Below are 21,688 nucleotides of genomic sequence, written 5' to 3' on the forward strand. Positions count from 1 at the left end.
CATTTTTAGAAGAAAAAAAATTTCAAAATCGTTAGAGCCGTTTTTTAAAAAAACTAATTTTTTATAAATAATTTTTTTAAATAAATATCTTAAAATAAAATTGGTATGGCATTTTGTAGAAATCACTAATCAACATCTAAAAACAAAATTTCAAAAAAATTCAATGTCCCGTTTTCGAAAATTTGATTTTCAACAAAAAAATTTCAAAATTCAAAAATTATTTTTTTGGAAATTTGTTTTTTGGTTTATATTTAAATTGTATAAATGCTTCTTCACAAAAAGTTTCGTTGAAATCGAATAAGCAATTTCGGAGATAATCGGATTAAAAAAAAACGGTTATATGGCAGGTACCGTTAATAATGAATTTCCAAAAAAAATTTTTTCATAAGAAGATAGACCTTGTCAGAAAACTAACATTTGAATTTTTTTAACAAAATCGTTGGAGCCGTTTTTAAGATATTTCAATTTTACTAAAATCGGTATATGACAAGTACCGTTATTTTTGGTCCAAAAAAATTAATTTCAAAAACTCCTCTGGAGAGTCGCCAAATAACGCTGCATACCTAGTTTGACATTAATCGGTCCATCCGTTTAGGCTGTAGCTAATTATACAGATAGACAGACAGTATTAAATCACTCACAAATTTTTGGCCAAAAATATCAAATCGGATGGTTTGAACAAAGTGACTAAACCAGTTTTTTTTACTTCGATATTTTATCAAATTTTTGAACGCTCCTCTCAACATAAAAGAATTTAACTTAAAATGCATAGTTGCAAGGACGAAATGACTATGATAGAAAATAAAAAATAAAGAAAGCCACTTTTTTCTAAGGAAATTTTTTTTGTTCTAGGTAATTTCCTTTTGTTATTATTTACACATTCATAGTTCATAGTTCATTAAAATAAAATTAAGAAGTATTTGAATAACCCTAAATTAATTAATTTTTTTTTCATTGGTATCGCCTGTAAACTGTCTTTACATAAAGCAATAAAATTCAAAGTTTTCTTTAGTAAAAAACCAAAAAACTTAATTAATTCTTAACAAAAAATACAATTAAATAAAATTGTTCTAAATTAAAAAATAATTTTTTTTAAATTTTGAGTTTGAAAACTAATTTTTCAAAAACTTTTTTTTTTTGCTTTACATTTTACAAAAAAGGTTGCTTTACGAAAAGGTAAATCACTTCATTGAGAATGTAACCATTGACTTAAAATAGTTATATTTTTTCAATGTTTAATAATGGTTTTGAAAATTTCCGGTTCCGGCAAAACGGAGAGGAATAGAACCTCTCTTCCAAAAGATTTTTGTCTTGTCTCAACCCAATCTACTTTTCCGCACAATTCTGATGTATCACCATGGGTATTAAGATATGATATAAAATATAAATTTTATTTTTAAAACTTCAAAAACATCAAAATGTTAATGACATGAAAAAGGAAACATGCAATTAAAATTTTGTATAGGTATAAGAAGGAGGTTTTATTATATATCCAAACAAAATGTATGCCCTTCAAAGCCAACTGTTGATCATGTCATAAAAACATACTTTAAAAAAATTATTTTTCAAAAAGAATTTCAATTTTATTTTATCATCCAAAAATTTGTTTTTTGAAAATTTTCCTTGAATTCGGTTGAACCGGTTACATGAGAAATCAAATCAGTCGGAAATCAAGAAAATGGTTCTATATCTTAATTAACAATTTAAAAAAAGCTTTAATCAAAATCATTTGTCCTGGGAATCTGTAAATAATGAAACGAAAACGATCATTCGTTATTTTTAAAAATTGGAAGAGAATATGCGACAAATTCAAAAAAAATTTATTCGTTTTTCAAGTTATAACTATTAAAGGTAACCTGCTTTCGAGAAAAATAAAATATTTTTTCCCATTCTCTATCATCGTAATGTCTTTTCTTATTGTTATCTCGAGTTCGATTTTTTTGTTACAAATTCTAATTCTTTGAAAATATGTCCTTACTCGATAGCAATCAAAAATTAAAATGGTGCACTTTTTGTGTAGGTAAAGTAAAACTTTATATGATGAAAAATGCTCCACGAAAAATCTCAGTATTGTTAAGTGTTTTAGATTTGTTGGCCTTTTTTTTGAGTTACCATAACTTGAGTTGATTTTTGAAGTGAAAACTTCTTTAGTATCGTAGTGATTTGAAACAAGATGAAACAAAAACGCGACACGACTTCAACTTGTTATAACTTTTTGTTTTCATAGATAGATGAATGAAATTTGTACTGTAGATAGGTAATTAAATAAATTATAATTGTACAAAATTTCAATTAATTTCATATTCAAAATTCGGAGATAACGGTAAAAGGATGTTCTTTTCCAACACACGTTATATCTTTTGATCTAGTGCACATACAAATTTGATTTAACTTTAATACGCATGCTGATAACATAACCTTTTATTTGATATATCATACATAATGGTACGTGCTCTACAAGTTACACAATCTTAAATTGAAAAAATTGAAACATACCTCAAAACACCTGTGGAGATCTGTTGGCGATAACCAGCTACCAGTGTAGGAAGTACCGTAATCTCAGTCTGGAAATTCGACATCGTTGACTTTAAAAAATTCTAACTTCTCTTGTAGACATCTTTGAAATAAGATTATACAAGGTGAAACAATAAGCTTTCACATGGTATAAAATTTTTTGTAGGTTGTCAAACAAAAAATTGAATTAATAGCGTGAGAACATAAAATTAATGATTTTTTGGCTTTTTTTGATGAAATTTCATCGAGTTTAAAAAATTCTAGCTCTTTTTGTAGATGTCTCATAGACTTGATCGATATACATATATATTTTGAGCTTGGACAATAAGCTTTCAGATGGTGCAGGTTGTTATAGGTTGTTAGGGAAGAAAATGGATTTAATAGCGTGAGAAGACAAAAATACGTGTTTTTTTCGCTTTTTTTTATGGAAATTGATCGAGTTCAAAAAATTCTAGCTCTTTTTGTAGATGTCTCATAGACCTGATCGATTTATATATTTTGAGCTTAGACAATAAGCTTTCAGATGATATAATATTTATATAGGTGGTCATATAAAAAACATGGATTTGAAGGTGATAGAATAAAAATAGGTAGATTTTTTCTATTTTTTTTTTTGCAAGAAAAATTATTTTTTAAGGTTTCACTTCTACCTGGTGTGAATTGCACACATGATTTTTTTTTATTGAACAAACCTAATGGACGTTTTTAATTCATACTCATTTCTATAGTGTTTGAACAAATACTGTTTGCAAGAACATAGTTTGGTTTACGGTCAACTTTTCAAAGTATCTAAAATCTCTTGTCTCAAATTATGAGCGATTATATAAACGTCATGGCTTATATTGGACATTTTGAAAAAAGTAGATAAGCTATGTTTTAAGTTAAAGTCCATGAACTGTCTACAAAATCATAACTAAAATATTGATAGTTTTGTGTCCACAAAATGACAAATTATGAAATGATGATAAATTGAAATTCGATATCTCATATATCAATATTTGATTATAATTGACGTATAGATTGAATGAACTTCAGATGTTCTATTAAAGTCTATCTTGAATGTTAAATTGTATTTTGTGATTTTAAATGTTTAATACATTTTTTCCTGTCTTCAAATAAATTAAAATATTTTAAGCTTTTAACAAACCCATTCAAAGCACTTTACAAAAAACAGCAAGAACAGCATATTTTTAACTATGTAACTGTAACATCCTGGTTTAACCAAACCTGTTTTTATTCGCCTCCTCTTTCATTAACGGTCATGAATTAAAACTATTTTCATACATTCATGTGTAACAGTACTCAAATGTTATTATAAGTGAAGAAGTGTCTGGAAGATACCTTCATTTTTTCATAATAAGAACGAACTGTTTCCACATTAAATTCAAGACAGACAAAAAAAAGCGCATTAATTTTGCAATTTTTTTGATTTTTTTTTTTTTTTTTAAGTTTAAAACTATCAACTGATGATGTGGGAAACATGTTGCATGTGTGCGTTTCATATTTTTTCTCTGGTTGCTGTTGCTGCTGCTGATGTTTATCTCTTGAAGACGCAAGAGAATTTGGAAATATTATTTTGTTGCATGTCTGTCGTGTGACTACATGAAGTTTGAAATAAGTTATTGCGTTTAATTGACTTATTTCTGTTTTGTATATTTTTTTGTTGTTATTACATTAAAATTGACAGTGAAGCAATTACAAAGCGTGGGAGAGAGTACAAGTGTAGATCTTTATGAAATGTTGATGATACGACCTTTAAAGGTAAATTCAATGAAGGGTTTGACTAATTAGTTACATATTTGTTTTATCGTTCATAATATCTTATCTTTGCTTTTTGTAATTTTAATTTAAAATTCACAAATTGTTGATTTGTAAGTGCAAATTTAAAAAATGACTTTGTTTATCTTATTTTTTATTACGTCTAACAGTGAATCACATTCTTATCAGTTTGAGAGATTTTGTTTAAATTTTTTTGTTTTAAAACAAATCAATAAATAGAATTTTTAAAAGTTTTTTTAAAATGATAAATTCTTGAATATCAGTACAATAATAATAAAAAATCTCAATTAAGTTACGAAACACTTAAACTTAAGACTAATTAGTTAAATGACTCATATGCATTTAAAATTTCTCAAACTGGATAGTCATTACAAATAAACTTTCGGCGTCTTTGTTATCAAAACTATCTTATCTTTTATTTTTCCATGAATGTTTTAATTGCATATTCTTAGAAATTAAGTATTTGAAATGCACCTGTTGCTGTTAAGATCTTAATTAAGTTTTTTTTAATTGACGTATTGTAGAATAATTCTTAAGTTCGCTTCAATTAAAAAATATGTACATTACATATGGGGCATTTCACGTGAAACCAGCAGCGAAAAATGTGGTGGGTCGTCAAATTTGTTCATATTTGGTATATGTATTCCTCAATCGAATTAAAAAATACATCTGGAAGGATTTTGAATTTTAAGCCTTGATAGCGGAGTTATGGGCTTCTAAAGTTTTGGAAAACTCTGGGAAGAGTTTATTTGAAAAATTTATATAAATTAAACGAAGGGGTAACAAAATTATTTAAATGATGGATTATACGCAAAATTAGACGTGCTTTTCAAATATGAAATCTAAACCGGAAATAGATTTATTTTTTCGACAGAAAACCGGAAGTTGGCACTTCAAATCCAAATTTAAGAAACTTCGACCATTTTGATATTTTTTTAAATAGTCTTAAAATAAAGCTTATACAATTTAAAAACTACATGCCATGTTTCAGAGTGGGATATCAAGCCGTTTAGAAGATACATAGGTTTTAGTGAGGGGTCTTCGTGCATGTAAAACCGGAAGTACCCAGTTTTCTCTGCTCTGACCCAGCAGTTTGTACCACCCCCAAATTTTGTTTGCCCATTCGATAGAGCATTGGCTGAATATCATTATCCTGATTTTTCGCACTCGCGAAATTCACCTTTCAGCCGCCATCTTGGATTTTAGTTTTTGTTGAATATCTCGATTTCTATTTATCCTACATAAAAGTTGTGTATGCAAGAAACGTAGGAAATTCAATTTCGCGTCTTTATGTTAAAAGAACTTTTTCGATATTCCTAATATTAAAAAAGTTGCAAGCCAAAAAAGAAAAAAAAAAAACGAAAAAAATGACAATTTTAAAGTTTTGAGCACTTTTTATCAAAATTATGAAAAAACCTTCCGAGGAAAGATTATTCCTTAAAATTCTCTACAACTCTCCTATACAACTTTTTTTTGTAACGCTATAAACACAAACGTTATTAAACTTTTTTTGTTAAAAAATGCTCTTTTTTGTTTGTGTTTTTATCTTTACTTTTTTCTTAATTTTTTTTTAACAAATATTGAATTTTTAATGATTAGTAAGTATTTTAGAGATTTATGTTACAAGAGAAAATTCAGGACCTTTTTTCATAATTTTGATAAAAAGTGCTCAAAACTTTAAAATTGTCATTTTTTTCGTTTTTTTTTTTCTTTTTTGGCTTGCAACTTTTTTAATATTAGGAATATCGAAAAAGTTCTCTTAACATAAAGACGCGAAATTGAATTTCCTACGTTTCTTGCATACACAACTTTTATGTAGGATAAATAGAAATCGAGATATTCAACAAAAACTAAAATCCAAGATGGCGGCTGAAAGGTGAATTTCGCGAGTGCGAAAAATCAGGATAATGATATTCAGCCAATGCTCTATCGAATGGGCAAACAAAATTTGGGGGTGGTACAAACTGCTGGGTCAGAGCAGAGAAAACTGGGTACTTCCGGTTTTACATGCACGAAGACCCCTCACTAAAACCTATGTATCTTCTAAACGGCTTGATATCCCACTCTGAAACATGGCATGTAGTTTTTAAATTGTATAAGCTTTATTTTAAGACTATTTAAAAAAATATCAAAATGGTCGAAGTTTCTTAAATTTGGATTTGAAGTGCCAACTTCCGGTTTTCTGTCGAAAAAATAAATCTATTTCCGGTTTAGATTTCATATTTGAAAAGCACGTCTAATTTTGCGTATAATCCATCATTTAAATAATTTTGTTACCCCTTCGTTTAATTTATATAAATTTTTCAAATAAACTCTTCCCAGAGTTTTCCAAAACTTTAGAAGCCCATAACTCCGCTATCAAGGCTTAAAATTCAAAATCCTTCCAGATGTATTTTTTAATTCGATTAAGGAATACATATACCAAATATGAACAAATTTGACGACCCACCACATTTTTCGCTGCTGGTTTCACGTGAAATGCCCCATATATTATTTTTAAACGAAATGTATAGACAAAATTAAAAAACGTATTTTGATTGGGAGCATAGTACCTACATTGAAAAAATATTTCAATAGAAATAATATCTATTATACATATTTTTCTATTTCCAACATGTAATTATCTCTGGAGCATTCCCTTGTCACGTACAGACAAAATATCTAACAAATTGTATCGTTTGAGTTGGATTCCATGGATTTTATTTCCCAAAGCTATTAAGCATCTTCAACAACGAAGAAAGTTTAACACTTTACTTACTTTAAAAAGATATTTTTATTGAAATAACAAAACGTCACGTACAGACATGCAAAGTCAACTAAGAAATTGTATGGATTAAATGTTTCAGAGACTATAAAAATATGGTGTTGGCATTATTTCAATCATTCTCTTTTGATATACTTTTTAAATTCAATACAAAAATTCTCATAAAATATATGCTAACGGGAGCGAATCAAAATTCTGACTTCAAAATTCAGGTTTTCAAAATTCTGCTTATATACTTTTTAACTATTTTTTCGTTCCGTTGAAAACTTAATAAAAACGATGTTGTATGATTCACGATACTCCTTGTCTTATTCAATTTTTTGAAAATTAATTTTTATTTAAAAAAAAACATATATTTTTTATATCAAAAACTTTTTAATGATTTTTTGAAAATATTTAACTTTTTTATATTTTTAAATTAACAGATTTATCAAAAAAAAAAAAATAATATTTAAAAAAAATTAGAAAATTAATAAGTAATCAAATACCTACGCAGCAAATTTTGCGAGAAAATCATTTTAAAAAACTCGGCAAAAAATTACAAAAAAGGGTTTTGAAAAATGTCCAAAAGCCATATTTGTTTTGGTTATTAAATAAAGGCGAGAGTAGGCCTTTTTTTAAATAAAATATGAGCCCGATAACAATGTCAAAATTGACATTAATCAAATTCAGTCATTTGTTGTAACTTCAAAAAGGCAGACTTATAAACACATGAATGAAGCAACACGTTAGTGTTTATAAAAAAAAAAATGTTGTTAATAATAAAATAGGAGTGCTCTTTCCGTTATATTTTGAAGGTTTCGCAGACTAAAGTCTAAACTTTTGCAAAAGCGTAGGTCTTCAACGAATATCATGCTTATCTCATGCTGATTTAACGGGCAACCTCTTTTATGACGGCTTAAATAAATACATATTTTAATAAAGTAAAAAAATTAAAAAAAAAATCAAATCAAAAGCCATAAAAAGATTAAAAGATTAATAAAAAATAAAAAAACACCTGTTTTTTTTAAATCTTCTTCTTTTTGAATTTCATCTTATTGTCTAGACTACAAACTAATTAATCTTCACAAAATGTAATTTCTTTCATGGCACGTGATAAAAATGTGGTTCACTTGTTTATTTTTTTTTTGTTCTTTTTTTTATTAAATTACTGGTCAATCAACATTACTTGTTCTTCAATTAAAGTTAATAAGTTCAACCGGTTGTTTAAACATTAAAGTTTTTTGATGTGGATTTTTTTTTTTTTTTAAGTATTACTGGGACTTTTTCGTTTTGGTTAATGATTCCCTTGAACATCGTGTTTTTTTTTTTAATTTTAATTAAACACAAACTCATTTGCGAATCAATCAAAAAAAATTATGATATCAGAACATTATTAACATCTCATTCGATTTTCTAAAGAATTTATCATCAGCCAACAATAATGCACTTAAAAGTTCAAGGTCGACTAAAAACAACCTTTTTTTTATTATTTTTTTTTTATTTATAATCACAAAACATGTTAGAGTAATTATCGAACCCTCTCGATTTGCGGATGCTTTGTGTGTGTTCTTTTTTGTTGAAAGTCTCTTTTGAAGTTCGAAATGACATCACTTTTAGATTCATCTCTGAGGTCTCTCAAAGTTATCATTCAGTTAAAAACTCAGTAACACGTTTAGCAAATTTCTCATCATCATCATCTCAATGTCAAAGTATTGTTGGTTGTCTGTTATTTATCAAATCAACTAACAATTTATCTTTAATGTTTAATCATTTTTTTGTTGTGGAATTTATGAATAGAGTTTTAAATTTGTAGAGGGAGGAAGATAGGAGTTTTGTAAACAAAATTAAATACAAAAAAAAAAAAAAAAAATAAATGCCATCATCCATAAATCGCAATTTTAAATTTAAAACGTGACTAATAATTGCTGACAAAATGTTTATCACACCTGACTCTGTCAAATGTTTTATTGTAGGTGAAAATGAATAATGACAAACAATTAACAATTCTTAGAGTGAACATGGGCGGATTGTTTTTTTTTTAAGGCAAATTCTTAATTGCCTTAGGGTTGCATACTTCTAAATAGCACTTCATCTTGTGTTTGCTTGTTATTAAAATAATGGAAGAAATCTCATTGAAATCAAAATTTACTTTTAACTAACATAAAAGTTTTAATATTCTAATATTTGCTCAAGTCAAAGATTTTTACCTGCTTTAGGGCTTCTTTATAACTTAGTTTGGACCTGAAAATATATGATAAGTAAAGTAATTTTGTTATTCGTGATAAATGCTTTTGACATGCAATTAGATACAAGTACGACAACTCTTAAGCTACCTTATAGATATGAATTCATAGGTAATAATTATTTTTAAATACATTTGCATTTTAATTGTGTTTGCAATACAGTTCAAAAGAATTCCATATTTTTAGCTCTTATTAGAAATATTTTTTTTTACTTTTTACCTTAACAGTAATTCAATTGCGGGGGTTATGAAAAAAAAAACGAAAATTAATGGTTCTAGTCTTTTTGTTAAAAAAAGTCTATGGTCATGGTAATATAAATATTCCTTACTTCCAACAAAAACTGTTTGTTTTATCTAAATTAGTCGAACATTTTGTTTGGTACATTTTGTTAATGATAATTTCATGAGAAAACAAAAATATACTTTTTTGGTTTCAAAATAGCTGGTTATTATAAGCACTTGATTAAAACCTTAAAAATCAAAATTTATGGTGCAGTTTTAATTTTAAATTGATTTTGAAAAATTCATTGTATAGTTTTAAGTACATTTTTTCTCAAAATGCTACATATTAATGGGATAAGAAAAACATTATGTAGAAGGAAAACCATGTCACGAAGCCATTTTAGCAATAAGTAGTTTATAACTTTCAGAGTGACCGAAAAAAAGCCAAAATGATATCTTACAAAATTGAACTACAAAAAAAAAAAAAACTTAGAAACCGATTTCATTTTAAAGGTTTGGTTTTAAAATTGTATAAATTAAATTTTTACTGTGTTCTGCGCAATTTTTCTTTAATTTATCAATTTTAAAGTAATTTGAAAACTTCCTAAGGAAACATTCAAAATTTAATTGATTAAAACTTTTAACCAAACCTTAGAATATCCCTCTGTCGGCACACGGGTGCGAATTTGGCAGGACAAAAATGAAAAGTGAATACAGTGTTCGAATTCCTCGGAAAATTCTACATAAATTTCATGTATGATTCTCCATAAAATATTGAGACCGAAAAAAGTTCAAGTGCCATGAAAAAGTATAAACCAAATTCGCAAAAAAGAGGTGTGTCTACAGAGGGATATGGTTCACTTTTATATCTCAGTGCATTCTTCTTCTTTTTTTTTAGAAACCTGAAATTTTTTTTAATTTTTCTTTTTCAAGCATCGATCGGTTTCAAAAACGATGAAATAGGTTGAGTCGTTTAAAAGAAATTAAGATTTAAAAAACCCTGTTCTATGATAGGTACCATCAAATAAGCTCAATAAGTATTTTTTCTTTCGACTTTTCCAATTTTTTTCAATAGAGCTTGTTGTTATCCCTAAATATTTGCTATCACATTAGTCAAAAAATGATGGACCGATTAATGTCAAATTTGGTATGTAGCGTTATTTGGCAACTCTCCAGAGGGGTTTTTGGAATTAATTTTTTTGGACAAAAAAAAATTTGCTCAAAAATGTTAGTTTTAAGTCTATCTTCTAATAAAAAATTTTTTTTTGAAAATCATTATTAACGGTACCTGACATATAACCGTTTTTTCAAATCCGATTATCTCCGAAACTGCTTATTCGATTTCAACGAAACTTTTTGAGAAGAAGCATTTATATAATTTAAATATAAACCAAAAATAAAATTTTGAAAAAAATAATTTTTGGGATTTTAAAAAAAATTTGAAAATTTTTTTTTTTGAAAAATCAAATTTTCGAAAACGGGGCATTAAATTTTTTTGAAATTTTGTGTTTAGATGTTGATCAGTGATTTCTACAAAATGGCTTACCAATTTTATCTTAAAAATTTTTTTCCACAAAATCATTTATAAAAAATTAGTTTTTTAAAAAACAGGTCTAACGATTTTGAAAAATTTTTTTCTAAAAATGCATCTTAATATATCAACCAAAACTGCAAACTTGTTTTGGGGGGCAATTTGATTTCAGATTTTATATTATTTAAAAAAAAAACGAATATTATTTTTTTTTATTTTTTTTTTCTGTACCTACATTTTCCAAATTTCTATATAAAAAGTCTTAAAAATTTAAGCTCTAAGAGCAAATTCGTGCGACCCAGTCGTGCATTTTATTTTAAGTATTTTTGGTCTATGTGATCCAATATATTAGGAGTATAAAAATAAAAAAATTAAGCTTGGTCTTGAAATATTTCTGTTATTATAGCCAAAATAGAAATATGCATTTTTTGTGTTTTTTTAATTTCAATAAAAGTTAATTATGATGTGACTAATCGATTTAATTTTTATTATTTTTGTATGTGAAATACAAAAGAAATTAACTGCAATACCTTTACTTTTTTTTGAAAGTATATTATCTACTTTAAATAAACATAAGCCATTCAGACTTTCAATATCTTTGAAAAGATCAAGAGTTAAATTTATCAATAACTCACTCATAAATTATTGTAAGGAAATCATTTGATTGATTTCAACAAAAAGAAAAAACAAAAAAAAAATCAACAATAGTTTCTTTTTTAATGGCTGTTGATTTATTGTTGAGAAAAAAAAAACACATTATTATTATTTGGAAGGTCAAAAGTGTGAATTTATTCAAACTTTCATGTTGCTCATTCATAAATCTATTAAATTACCTAATTTATTTTGTCTTTGTCCAAATTTTTTTTTTGTTTTAAAGAAGTGAAATTTTAGATCAGATTAAGATTATTAAATTCTTTTTTATAAAAAAAAAAATTTTTCAAGAAATATTCGTTATATTTGTCAAAAAAAAAAAAATTCATAAATGAATTTTATTCTTAAGGCTTCACAAACGCAACCTTGAATGATCCCCTTAACGACTCTATAATTTTATCTCTCGTTATCATAAACTCAATTTAATGGTTGCATTTATTTGATAAATAATTGTTTGTTTTGTGATTTGCTTGGTCAATGATTAATTACTCTTTTGTCACTATGCAATGGTATTTTTTTTCCACACAAATCATTAAAACACTAATCTTAATTTATTTTGCTTCACATGAACATAACTAAGAATTAAGTAAAGGTCACTTCAAAATGACGTAATACAATTTTTTTTGTTTATTCAAGTTAATCACGTTGCAAAATGATAAAATGCATAGATAAGCTTTCATTAAGTTTATTACTATTTTTTGGTTGTTATTGTATACGTGCTTCACTGCAAATGTTTATCTTTGGAAATTGTTTAACAATAAAAATTACCTCCAAGATATCTTTCGGCAAAACAAAAAATAAATATGTATGTGTCGCCATTATCTGTACCATGAATGTGAACATTATATAAAAACCCGCAATTTTTTAAATTTCAAGATAAATTTGCTCAAGGAAATTGATATTGCCTTAAATTGGTTTTTAATTAAAAACAAAAAAGGTTTTCTGTTCTTTGAAAAGAATAAAGAAATATATAATAGTTTTTTTTGTCAATAGTACCTAATATGTTGCCGTTAAGGTATCAGCTGATATAAGAGATAAAATATTTTTTAAATTTATACAGCTAATTTACAGCAAGCAATTTGAAAGTATCATTAGAATTGATTTTCATTAAAATGTTCACAATTTGCGTGATATAGCAAAAATTCAAATTTTAATAATAATTAAAAAAAAAAAAAAAATCGGAAAAAGAAGTGAGGCTTAGGATACCAAAAGTGTCCGTTCCGTGCTTTGCATATTTTACAACGAAAATACAAAATCTAATGTCAGAAAGTGCATTTTTTTAGTACGAGTAGTTCCCATAAAACATATTATTCTTTATGAAGTCAAATAAGAGAATAAGCAATCGCATCTTATGCATCTCGAATTTTGTGCATATGAGGAAATTACTGTACATCCTTTTTTTTCAAAGAGGTGGCTTATTTTGAAACAAAGATTGCTTTCGAATGTCTTATAACAAATATTATATGAAATAAAATGCACGACTGGGGTCGCACGTACTTGCTCTTGCAGTTTAAAACACTTTTATGTTAGTTTACTTGTAGATTTTAAGAGCTGCCTCTGTATAAATCAATTAAAGAAATTTTGTTGATGTTGGGGAAGAGCCGACATTTAGGGCAAAATTTTGTTAAATGAAAAAAAAAAATGTTTTTTTATTTGACTTTTTTTGAAAAAAATAAGAATGCAGTTTTATTGTAATTGCTTTGAATATTAAGTTTGTAAAGTTTAATCAAAATCGTTAGAGCCATTTTATAGTTGTTTGGTATAATTTGAAAAATTTGTATGGGAGGTACACTTTTTTGACTTTTTTGACTTTTTTGAGAAAAACTAAAAATACAGTTTTGTTGCAATTGCTTCGAATATTACGTCTGCAAAGTTTAATCAAACTCGTTAGAGCCGTTTTCGAGTTATTTGGTTTGAATTGAAAAAATTTGTATGGGAGGTACACTTTCTAAGCGAGATATAAAAAAACAAAAAAAAACCAACTTTCAGAATTCCATAAAAATCATGTGCACCAAATTTGAAGAAAATCCGTCCACCCGTTTAGGCTGTGGAAATGTGTACAGATGGACGCACAACCGCACAGACGCACAGACGTACAGACGCACGGACGGAATTGCGGGACCCACTTTTTCAGAATTCTCCATCATCGTAATGTTGGTTTTGATTAAAACCTCAATTTTTTTTTTCGACACGAAACTAATACTTGCCCTATAGAGCAAGTATAATCATTTTTAGCAAAAAAACAAAACCGACTTCCATGGATCAAAACAGGGTTTTATGGTTTTTAAAATAGTTCCTATGGCTAAAAGTGAACGGAATTGAAATGGGACCACACTGCAGCCACCAGCTTTCCAATACAAAAAGAATCAAAATTGCTTCACTCAGTCCAAAGTTATGCGGTAACAAACATAAAAAAAAAAAAAAAAATACAGACGAATTGAATACCTCCTCCTTTTTGGAAGTCGGTAAAAAATACATCTTATTGGTTAATGTTGTTCAATTTTTAAAGTTTTTGTCGAAGTAGTCATAAACGAACAATAAATCAAACATCCTCCTAACCTGTGACAAAAAAATTTTGAAGAAAAATAAAAATAAAAATTGTAAGAGAATAAACCTTCCTAAAAAAAGAGCATTCCAATAAATTGAACTAAATTGGGTTGATTCGCAATAGATGAAACAAGTTTAGCTAAAGCTCGAGATAGAGACGTACAGAAGGGCACCACAAACAAAACGTGATATCCACGTGGTAATGTGATTGTTATCTAGAGTTCGATATTTTTATTTTAATCTTAAACTCGCCTTATAGTAGCTACATACATTGCAAGTAAAATAGCCAGAAATGTTGAATAAATGAGATAAAAATTTGTTAATGACCATTGAAAAATAAAAATGAAAAATCAAAAGAATTCTTTTTTTTGTAATTTTTGTTTTAGTATTTTTCTCGTATTCTCTGAAAAGTTTGTATTTTTCTAAGCTATCTTTTATTTTTAAATATTAATTAATAACTGACCTAGGCATTGACAAAAATTGCATTTGCATTTGATCAAGGTGTTTAACTATTCAACCTAATTTGGCAAATCAACGCCTATTCAAATGGAAAACCTCAAATGATGGTCAACAACACTCTACAGGCTGCAGTCGATCGAAGATATTATAAATTTTACATGTTGGCAATTTATTAATGATTTTATGCTCAATCATATAATTTATTGTGGTTTTATTATGGTTTCATCTAAACGATTTAATTTGACCACAAGAAATAGGTTTTTGATTTTTGCTGTCATATTTTCTTTCAATTAAATATTCAAGTAAAAATCTTACATTTCAGAAGAATGATTTAAAATTAAAATTTAAGTTAAATCAATTAACTTAAAACTCTGAAAAAAAAAATAGTACGTATACACCACAGTGACCCGTTTTTTTTTCAAATACGTCCAAATGAACAAGAAAGTTTAGTGTTATGATATAATAATATTACTAAGCTGTACAATAGGTATAAAAATTTAATAATTACTTATATTTTTCCTCAAATCGAATCATATTTCAATTCTCCTAGTTTTTCAGTAACATTATTATTTTTTTTTTATACAAATTTGAAATAACGATTTTTTTTATTCTATCTTTCCAGGAACGTCAAGTGGAACTCCGCAAAACGGCAATGATGCAAGATGAAGTCGATCATCGTTCCAGTAATTGCAATGTCTCCAAGACTGAATACAACAACTTAATCAGCAGTTCAATGCAAAATGATACAAATGGCTATTATCCAACACCTCCACCGGTAAGTATTTTTCTATCACACAATCTATTTATACTAATTACCTTAAATCATCCATGACTAATGGAATTTTTTTCTATAGCCACCACAATTTGCCAACAAAAGCGAAAACTACACCCAACACAGATCACCGCCAAATTCACCAGCGCCCGACTACAGCCAATCTCCGGTGCACACCCTAACACGCAATTCCAAGGTGCCCTTCCGCAATGGCACACTCACCCGTTCAGATCGAAACAACGAAGTAGCCAGAGCAAATGGTGATCATGCTGAATTGGAATCAATAGATTCATATCAAATGAGGAATCCCTCATCCACAATTCCACGTCCACCTTCGTTGTATTTTGCTCCACAAAATTCTGGCCCACCAACAATGAAAAAGAACAAACGACCAGTATCCGTTACAATCGGCGAGTATTCGAGTGTACCAGTTAATCGAAAGGAACCATCAAAGCTGGAATTTATTGCCAAGTCACCCGAAAATGGACATCACGAGGAACCAATGGCTGCGGATTTGCTTCGTAGTGAACTTGAACAGACTTTGAGTCGATCGAATTTGAAGAAGAGAAACGAAGAGAGAATCTATAACAATTACAACAATAACAATATTAATAACAACAACAATAACAATGAAGTTGACCAAAAGCTTGAAGAAGCCACTAGTGAGCTGCAGAATATTATACTGCGCCAAAGAAGTCCCAATGGCAGTGCCTATGGCAAATCAGTGTTTCAAAAGACCCAATCGTCAAATATTGAAAAACTTACCCAAATGCTACAAAATCGACAGTCGACAATGTTTGAAGGAGCCAATGGAGGAGGAGGGACATTACCCAATCCAGCTCGAGTGACAATCAGCGTTCCGAACAACAATAATCACGCTGAACTGCGTAAGACTGAGAGCAATCCGTCACATGAGCTGGTAATGATGACAACATCAACGACGACGTCATCCTCCACACCAATGGCCAACGGAAATGGTATTCTTAAAAATGGTTCTGCCTATTCTCGAAACAGTTATTCGTCATCGGAGAAGAGCATATCGTTTGGCAATTAAAGCGAGGTGTCGCCATAAAACACCTAGCGACATCTAGTGTCATATATTATAAACAAATTTATTATTAATTATTATTTTTTTTTCATTTTTTTTGTTTATTTCTTAATTTTCTTATATATTTTATGTAATTTTCTTTGGCTTAAGTGTTTTGTTTTTTTTTTAATTTTTCTTTTGTTTTGCTTGATTTTTGTCTTTTTTTTTTTAACTTTTTGTTTTATGTTTCGAGTAACTGTATATTATAAAAATTAAAGAAAATAATAAAATAATTGTAATTGTTATGAAGAAATAAAAAAAATACGAAAATACGAAACAAAATTAATATATCAATTTTTATTATGTATACCTTTATAATCCTTGTTTTTTTTTTGTAAATAAAGAAAGGAAAGAGAATATCAAGTGGGAATGAGTTTTGATTTTCTTGACACTAGCTGTCACTTAATTGATGGTTACCACGATGTATTACATCCACATGAAAAGCTGTTTTTGATAGATAAAGATTGATAATAGTTTTGAACCTCCATCTGGTGGCGATATTCAGAATCAGATAAACTGATGCTTGAAGTTTTCTCAATTATGTCAGTGTATTTTGATGATAATTGTTTGTAATAGCTGGTTACGTCTTTGAGAGGAAGATTAGTAGCAGATTTTTGAGCTGATAGTGAATTACTCCAGCGCTTTGAGTGAATAGAAGCTGTTACTTCTTCTTCATCTGGAATAACATCGGTACTTGAAAATGGTGAAGATCCTGTGAGGTTGAATAGATTTGGACCGATTTGTTTCAATGTCGCAATACGCTCGCGCCACGTATTCCAAAAAAGCTTTTAGGACAAAATTAAGGTTACAAAACTTATAACAGACTTGTTGTAATACAAATAAAATAGTACATAAAATCAACAAACAAAAAAAAATTGTTACCCTAATGAAACTTGGAAAAAAGTTTTTGCTTTTGGGATAAGAACCAAGGATCAAAAAAGTCTATGTACACACGATTGAGGTTATACTTCTCACTCACATGCTTGCATGCCACATGGTACCTGCTAATGCCACATGCAACTTCTGACATGTCACATGCAACTTGACACTTGTGGCGTGCTATTTTTTTGTCGTACTGCAGTGAACTGCATTTTTAAATTCTAAAGTACTGCCAACTCCTAAGATAAAACGACAGCCCTGCTGCCCAATTGTCAATTTCGGAGATGGCGATAGCGTCATCACTGTTTTAAAATGGCGACATGGTACTTATTGTAAGCACGATAATCCCTTTGACAATTCCTGTCAAAAAGTAAACTTTTGCTGCAACGACAGCCGCAACAGAAGTATAACTTAAAAAATAAATTGCACGACTGGGGTCGCACGTACTTGCTCTTATGCTTAAAGTAACTATAATGTTAAAGCTTTTTAGTCAAGAAATTTAAAATTTGATATTTTGAAGAAATTTCATAATAAGTATAAAAAAATTAAATCTGTTTTTATAATTAATTAAACTCCGTTTTAAATTATCTTAAAAAAAAAAACAAATATGCCATTTTATTTCTTGTATAAAAATGTATTTTTAGAAAAAAATTTTCGAAAATTGTAGGAGCCGTTTTTTAAAAAAATAGTTTTTTATATATAAAAATTTTTTAACATTTTTCAAAAAAAAAGTTGGTATGCCATTTTGAAGAAATAATTAATTTACACATAAAAACTAAATTTCAAAATTTTTCATTGATCCGTTTTCAAAAAACAAAAGAAACAAATAAAACCGTTCTATGACAGGTACCGTTAATAACGGTACAAAAAGTATTTTTTTTATTAAAAAAGTTGGCTCTTATGTGTAGTACTACACACAAAAATTTTAATCAAAATCGTTAGAGCCGTTTTTGAAAAAAATTAACTTTTATATTTCCGTTATATGGCAGGTACCGTTAGTTTTGGTCATAGAAAAAAAATTTCAATTTCCCCTCTAGGGAATCACCAAAAACTGCTAACTACCAAGTTTGAAGAAAATCACTTCACTCGTTTAGGCTGCAGCTCCAGATAGAGACAGACAGACAGACAGACAGACAGACAGACAGACAGACAGACAGACAGACAGACAGACAGACAGACAGACAGACAGACAGACAGACAGACAGACAGACAGACAGACAGACAGACAGACAGACAGACAGACAGAATTGCCGGACCCACTTTTTTGGCATTCTCCATCATCGTAATGTCATGTAAAATTGTTATCTCGAGTTCGATTTTTTTTACGAATCCTAAACTTGCCCTATAGTACCTATATCGCAAGTAAAAATGGGTAAAATGGTGTTTTTCGCGGACAAGAGGAAGGGGGTGAATTTCAAAAAAATATTAAAAAATTGTTTGTTAAATATCATCGTATCACACCATGTTTTTAAAGTATTTTTGAAGTTATACTTCTTATGGGAGGGTGGGTATGAAAATTTACTTTTTGACAAGAATGTCAAAGGGATCACCCTGGGTAGCAGGGCTGTCGTTTCACCTTTAGAGTACGCAGTACTTTAGTATTTAAAAATGCAGTACGCCACAGTACGGCAAACATAAAACACACAACACGTAGCAAGTTACATGTTTCATGTGGCAAGTTGCATGTGGCAAGTTGTATGTGGCAAGTTGCATATGGCAAGTTGCATGTGGCAAGTTGTATGTGGCAAGTTGCGTGTGGCAAGTTACATGTGGCAAGTTGCCAGGGTTGCAAAAAGCTAACATTTCAGCTCAGCTCACAGCTCAGCTCAAATTTGAGCTAGGTACCATAGCTTAGCTCATTTGAGCTGAGCTGAAAGTGAGCGCCCCAACTTCCAACGCCTATATCTCGAAATTTTGAAAAATATGAAAAAAATTTTTTTGATGCCAAAAGGTAGCGGGGATTCTAACCTACATTTGGGTACAACTTCCATCCCTGTAGGTACACGCGTTCTCAAACCAGGAGAACTTAAAGGTAAAAAAAAAGTTAAGCCCGATTCTGAAAAAATAGGCATGATGTGGCGGTTTAACATGCAAAGCGATTTTTTAAAAATCTGACAATGTGCAAAGCGTAGGCCCATGACACAAGCTATCATTTGGCATCACTCCCAAAAATTGCTCTCAAGCGGCTTAGCTTCCAGGAGCGTTCAAAGATTCGGGGATTTTTCGAAACAAAATTTTACCCCAACTTTCAAACACGATTTTCTCGGAATTTTGAAAAAAAATCGAAAAACCGGATTATACCACTTTCGGGTAGCTGAGAATATAAGCTTTCATATGGCACCACTCCCCTGTCTCTAGATCAAAGCCTTGCAACGCCTATATCTCGGAATTTTGAAAAAAATGAAAAAAAATGTTTTGTTGCCAAAAGGTAGCGGGGACTCTAACCTACATTTGGGTACAACTTCCATCCCTGTAGGTACACGCGTTCTCAAACCAGGAGAACTTAAAGGTAAAAAAAAAGTTAAGCCCGATTCTGAAAAAAAAGGCATGATGTGGCGGTTTAACATGGAAGGCGATTTTTTAAAAATCTGATAATGTGCAAAGCGTAGGCCCATGACACAAGCTATCATTTGGCACCACTCCCAAAAATTGCTCTCAAGCGGTTTAGCTTCCAGGAGCGTTCAAAGATTCGGGGATTTTTCGAAAAAAAAATTTACCCCAACTTTCAAACGCGATTTTCTCGGAATTTTGAAAAAAGTCGTAAAACCGGATTGTACCTGATTTTTTTATGATTAAAAAAGAAATATTTTACTAAAAAAATAGAAATATATTTACTATTAACCCTAGAAAGATAATCTACGTCTGTAAGACGTATGGCGTGTAAAGAACTTTTTTTTTCTAATTCAATTCAAATTTCTGGGTTTTTGTTAAATTGATTTGATTTATTATATCACTTCTTTAAAATAATCTAAGTAATGAGTTAAATAAATATGACAAAAAGTGTTAATATAAGACCAAAAATCTTTTTTAGAATCATACGTCTCTGAGACGTATATTATGATTATCTTTCTAGGGTTAAAAAAACCAAGAGAAAGATCACGAAAAATTATCTGTTTCATTTATAAAAATATCCATGTGTTAAAATAATTCCATTAATAACTAGAACCAAACATCTTGAGCTATGGTGTTTTATAAAAGTTTAAAATATCTTCATATTTCATTATACCTACATACAAAATGTACATGTTAAAGTATAAATATGAATATAATAAATAACAAATTATACCTATACCTACCTAAATAATTAAAAAGTGATGCATAAATTTGCGAAATTAATGTTAAATTAAACAATATCATTTTAATAAAACAAAAAAGTTAGTAGGCAGTTAGTAAATCTACGTATTTCCTGTAACATAGGACAAAACTGCAACACAATAGTTAACATTAAAAAAATATTAGCTAGCTTAATGTTTAAATGATTGTAAATTTTGTATTATTGGTTTGAACAAATGTGTTGGAGGAATTTCGAACATGTTCAAAACCGCCCCCGAGCATAGCAGTTTGAATCAGATATTTTAAGTAGGTAAACTTGAATTTTCTTATAAAAAGGATAATGAAACTAACATTTGTGGAAAAATTAAAGAAAATAAAATGGAAATGTAGGTATAACATTATTGAAGATTAAACAAAAAATGCCTGAATCCTTCAAGTTCTACTAGACTGATTTCGATGAGAACTCGATTACGTGGTATAAAAATTAAAGTCAAGCTGCCAGAGGCGTACGTTGAGTTGATATAGAAAAAGAACAAATTATAGCTCTGTTCACTGACGCTGTGCTGGACTGTTCTAGGCAAAAAAGTACAGCTTTTTGCTGTTCATTGAGGTTTTTTCTGTGCTGAACTGTTCTAATTACCTGTTCATTGACAAATCTAGAGCAGTTTAGAACAGGATTTTCTGTTCTTGCTTTTGAGTCAGATCAGGTTAGAACAGATTCGTGAGAAGTGTCAAAATCAAAGCTGTCATTTTTTGTTTTTGTTTTGATTTAATTGTGCGAATATTTCTCGGGTGCTCGTGGTTTTTATAACTAATAAATAATTTTTAATTATATTTTTCACAGTAAAATTACAAAAAAATAGAAAAAATAAACGAGAAACGATAAACAAAAAATTCAAATTTACAATTTGTTTTTTTTTTTTTTTTTCATTTTGACAAGTGACGTTTAAATGACTGTTCTAACTTGTTCTGACGTTTCTCACGAA

The 21,688-nt window shown here is 28.9% G+C and overlaps 2 protein-coding genes across 2 annotated transcripts in view; one reads left to right on the plus strand and one right to left on the minus strand.

Annotated features, from left to right (window-relative positions):
• Positions 1-16,853, plus strand: part of LOC129908499 (putative uncharacterized protein DDB_G0277255) — a 96,012-nt gene extending 79,159 nt beyond the window's left edge. Inside the window, exons 8-9 of the mRNA XM_055985020.1 lie at positions 15,314-15,466; positions 15,546-16,853. Of these exons, the coding sequence (XP_055840995.1) occupies positions 15,314-15,466; positions 15,546-16,517 (1,125 nt within the window). The 3' untranslated portion in view covers positions 16,518-16,853. The remainder of the gene's footprint in view (positions 1-15,313; positions 15,467-15,545) is intronic.
• Positions 9,002-21,688, minus strand: part of LOC129908500 (uncharacterized) — a 32,309-nt gene continuing 19,622 nt past the window's right edge. Inside the window, exons 3-5 of the mRNA XM_055985021.1 lie at positions 16,968-17,335; positions 9,247-9,280; positions 9,002-9,141 (exon numbers count right to left, since the gene is read on the minus strand). Coding sequence (XP_055840996.1) covers positions 9,100-9,141; positions 9,247-9,280; positions 16,968-17,335 — 444 coding nt within the window. The 3' untranslated portion in view covers positions 9,002-9,099. The remainder of the gene's footprint in view (positions 9,142-9,246; positions 9,281-16,967; positions 17,336-21,688) is intronic.

Source organism: Episyrphus balteatus, chromosome 2, assembly GCF_945859705.1.
Source record: "Episyrphus balteatus chromosome 2, idEpiBalt1.1, whole genome shotgun sequence".
Classification (NCBI taxonomy): domain Eukaryota; kingdom Metazoa; phylum Arthropoda; class Insecta; order Diptera; family Syrphidae; genus Episyrphus; species Episyrphus balteatus.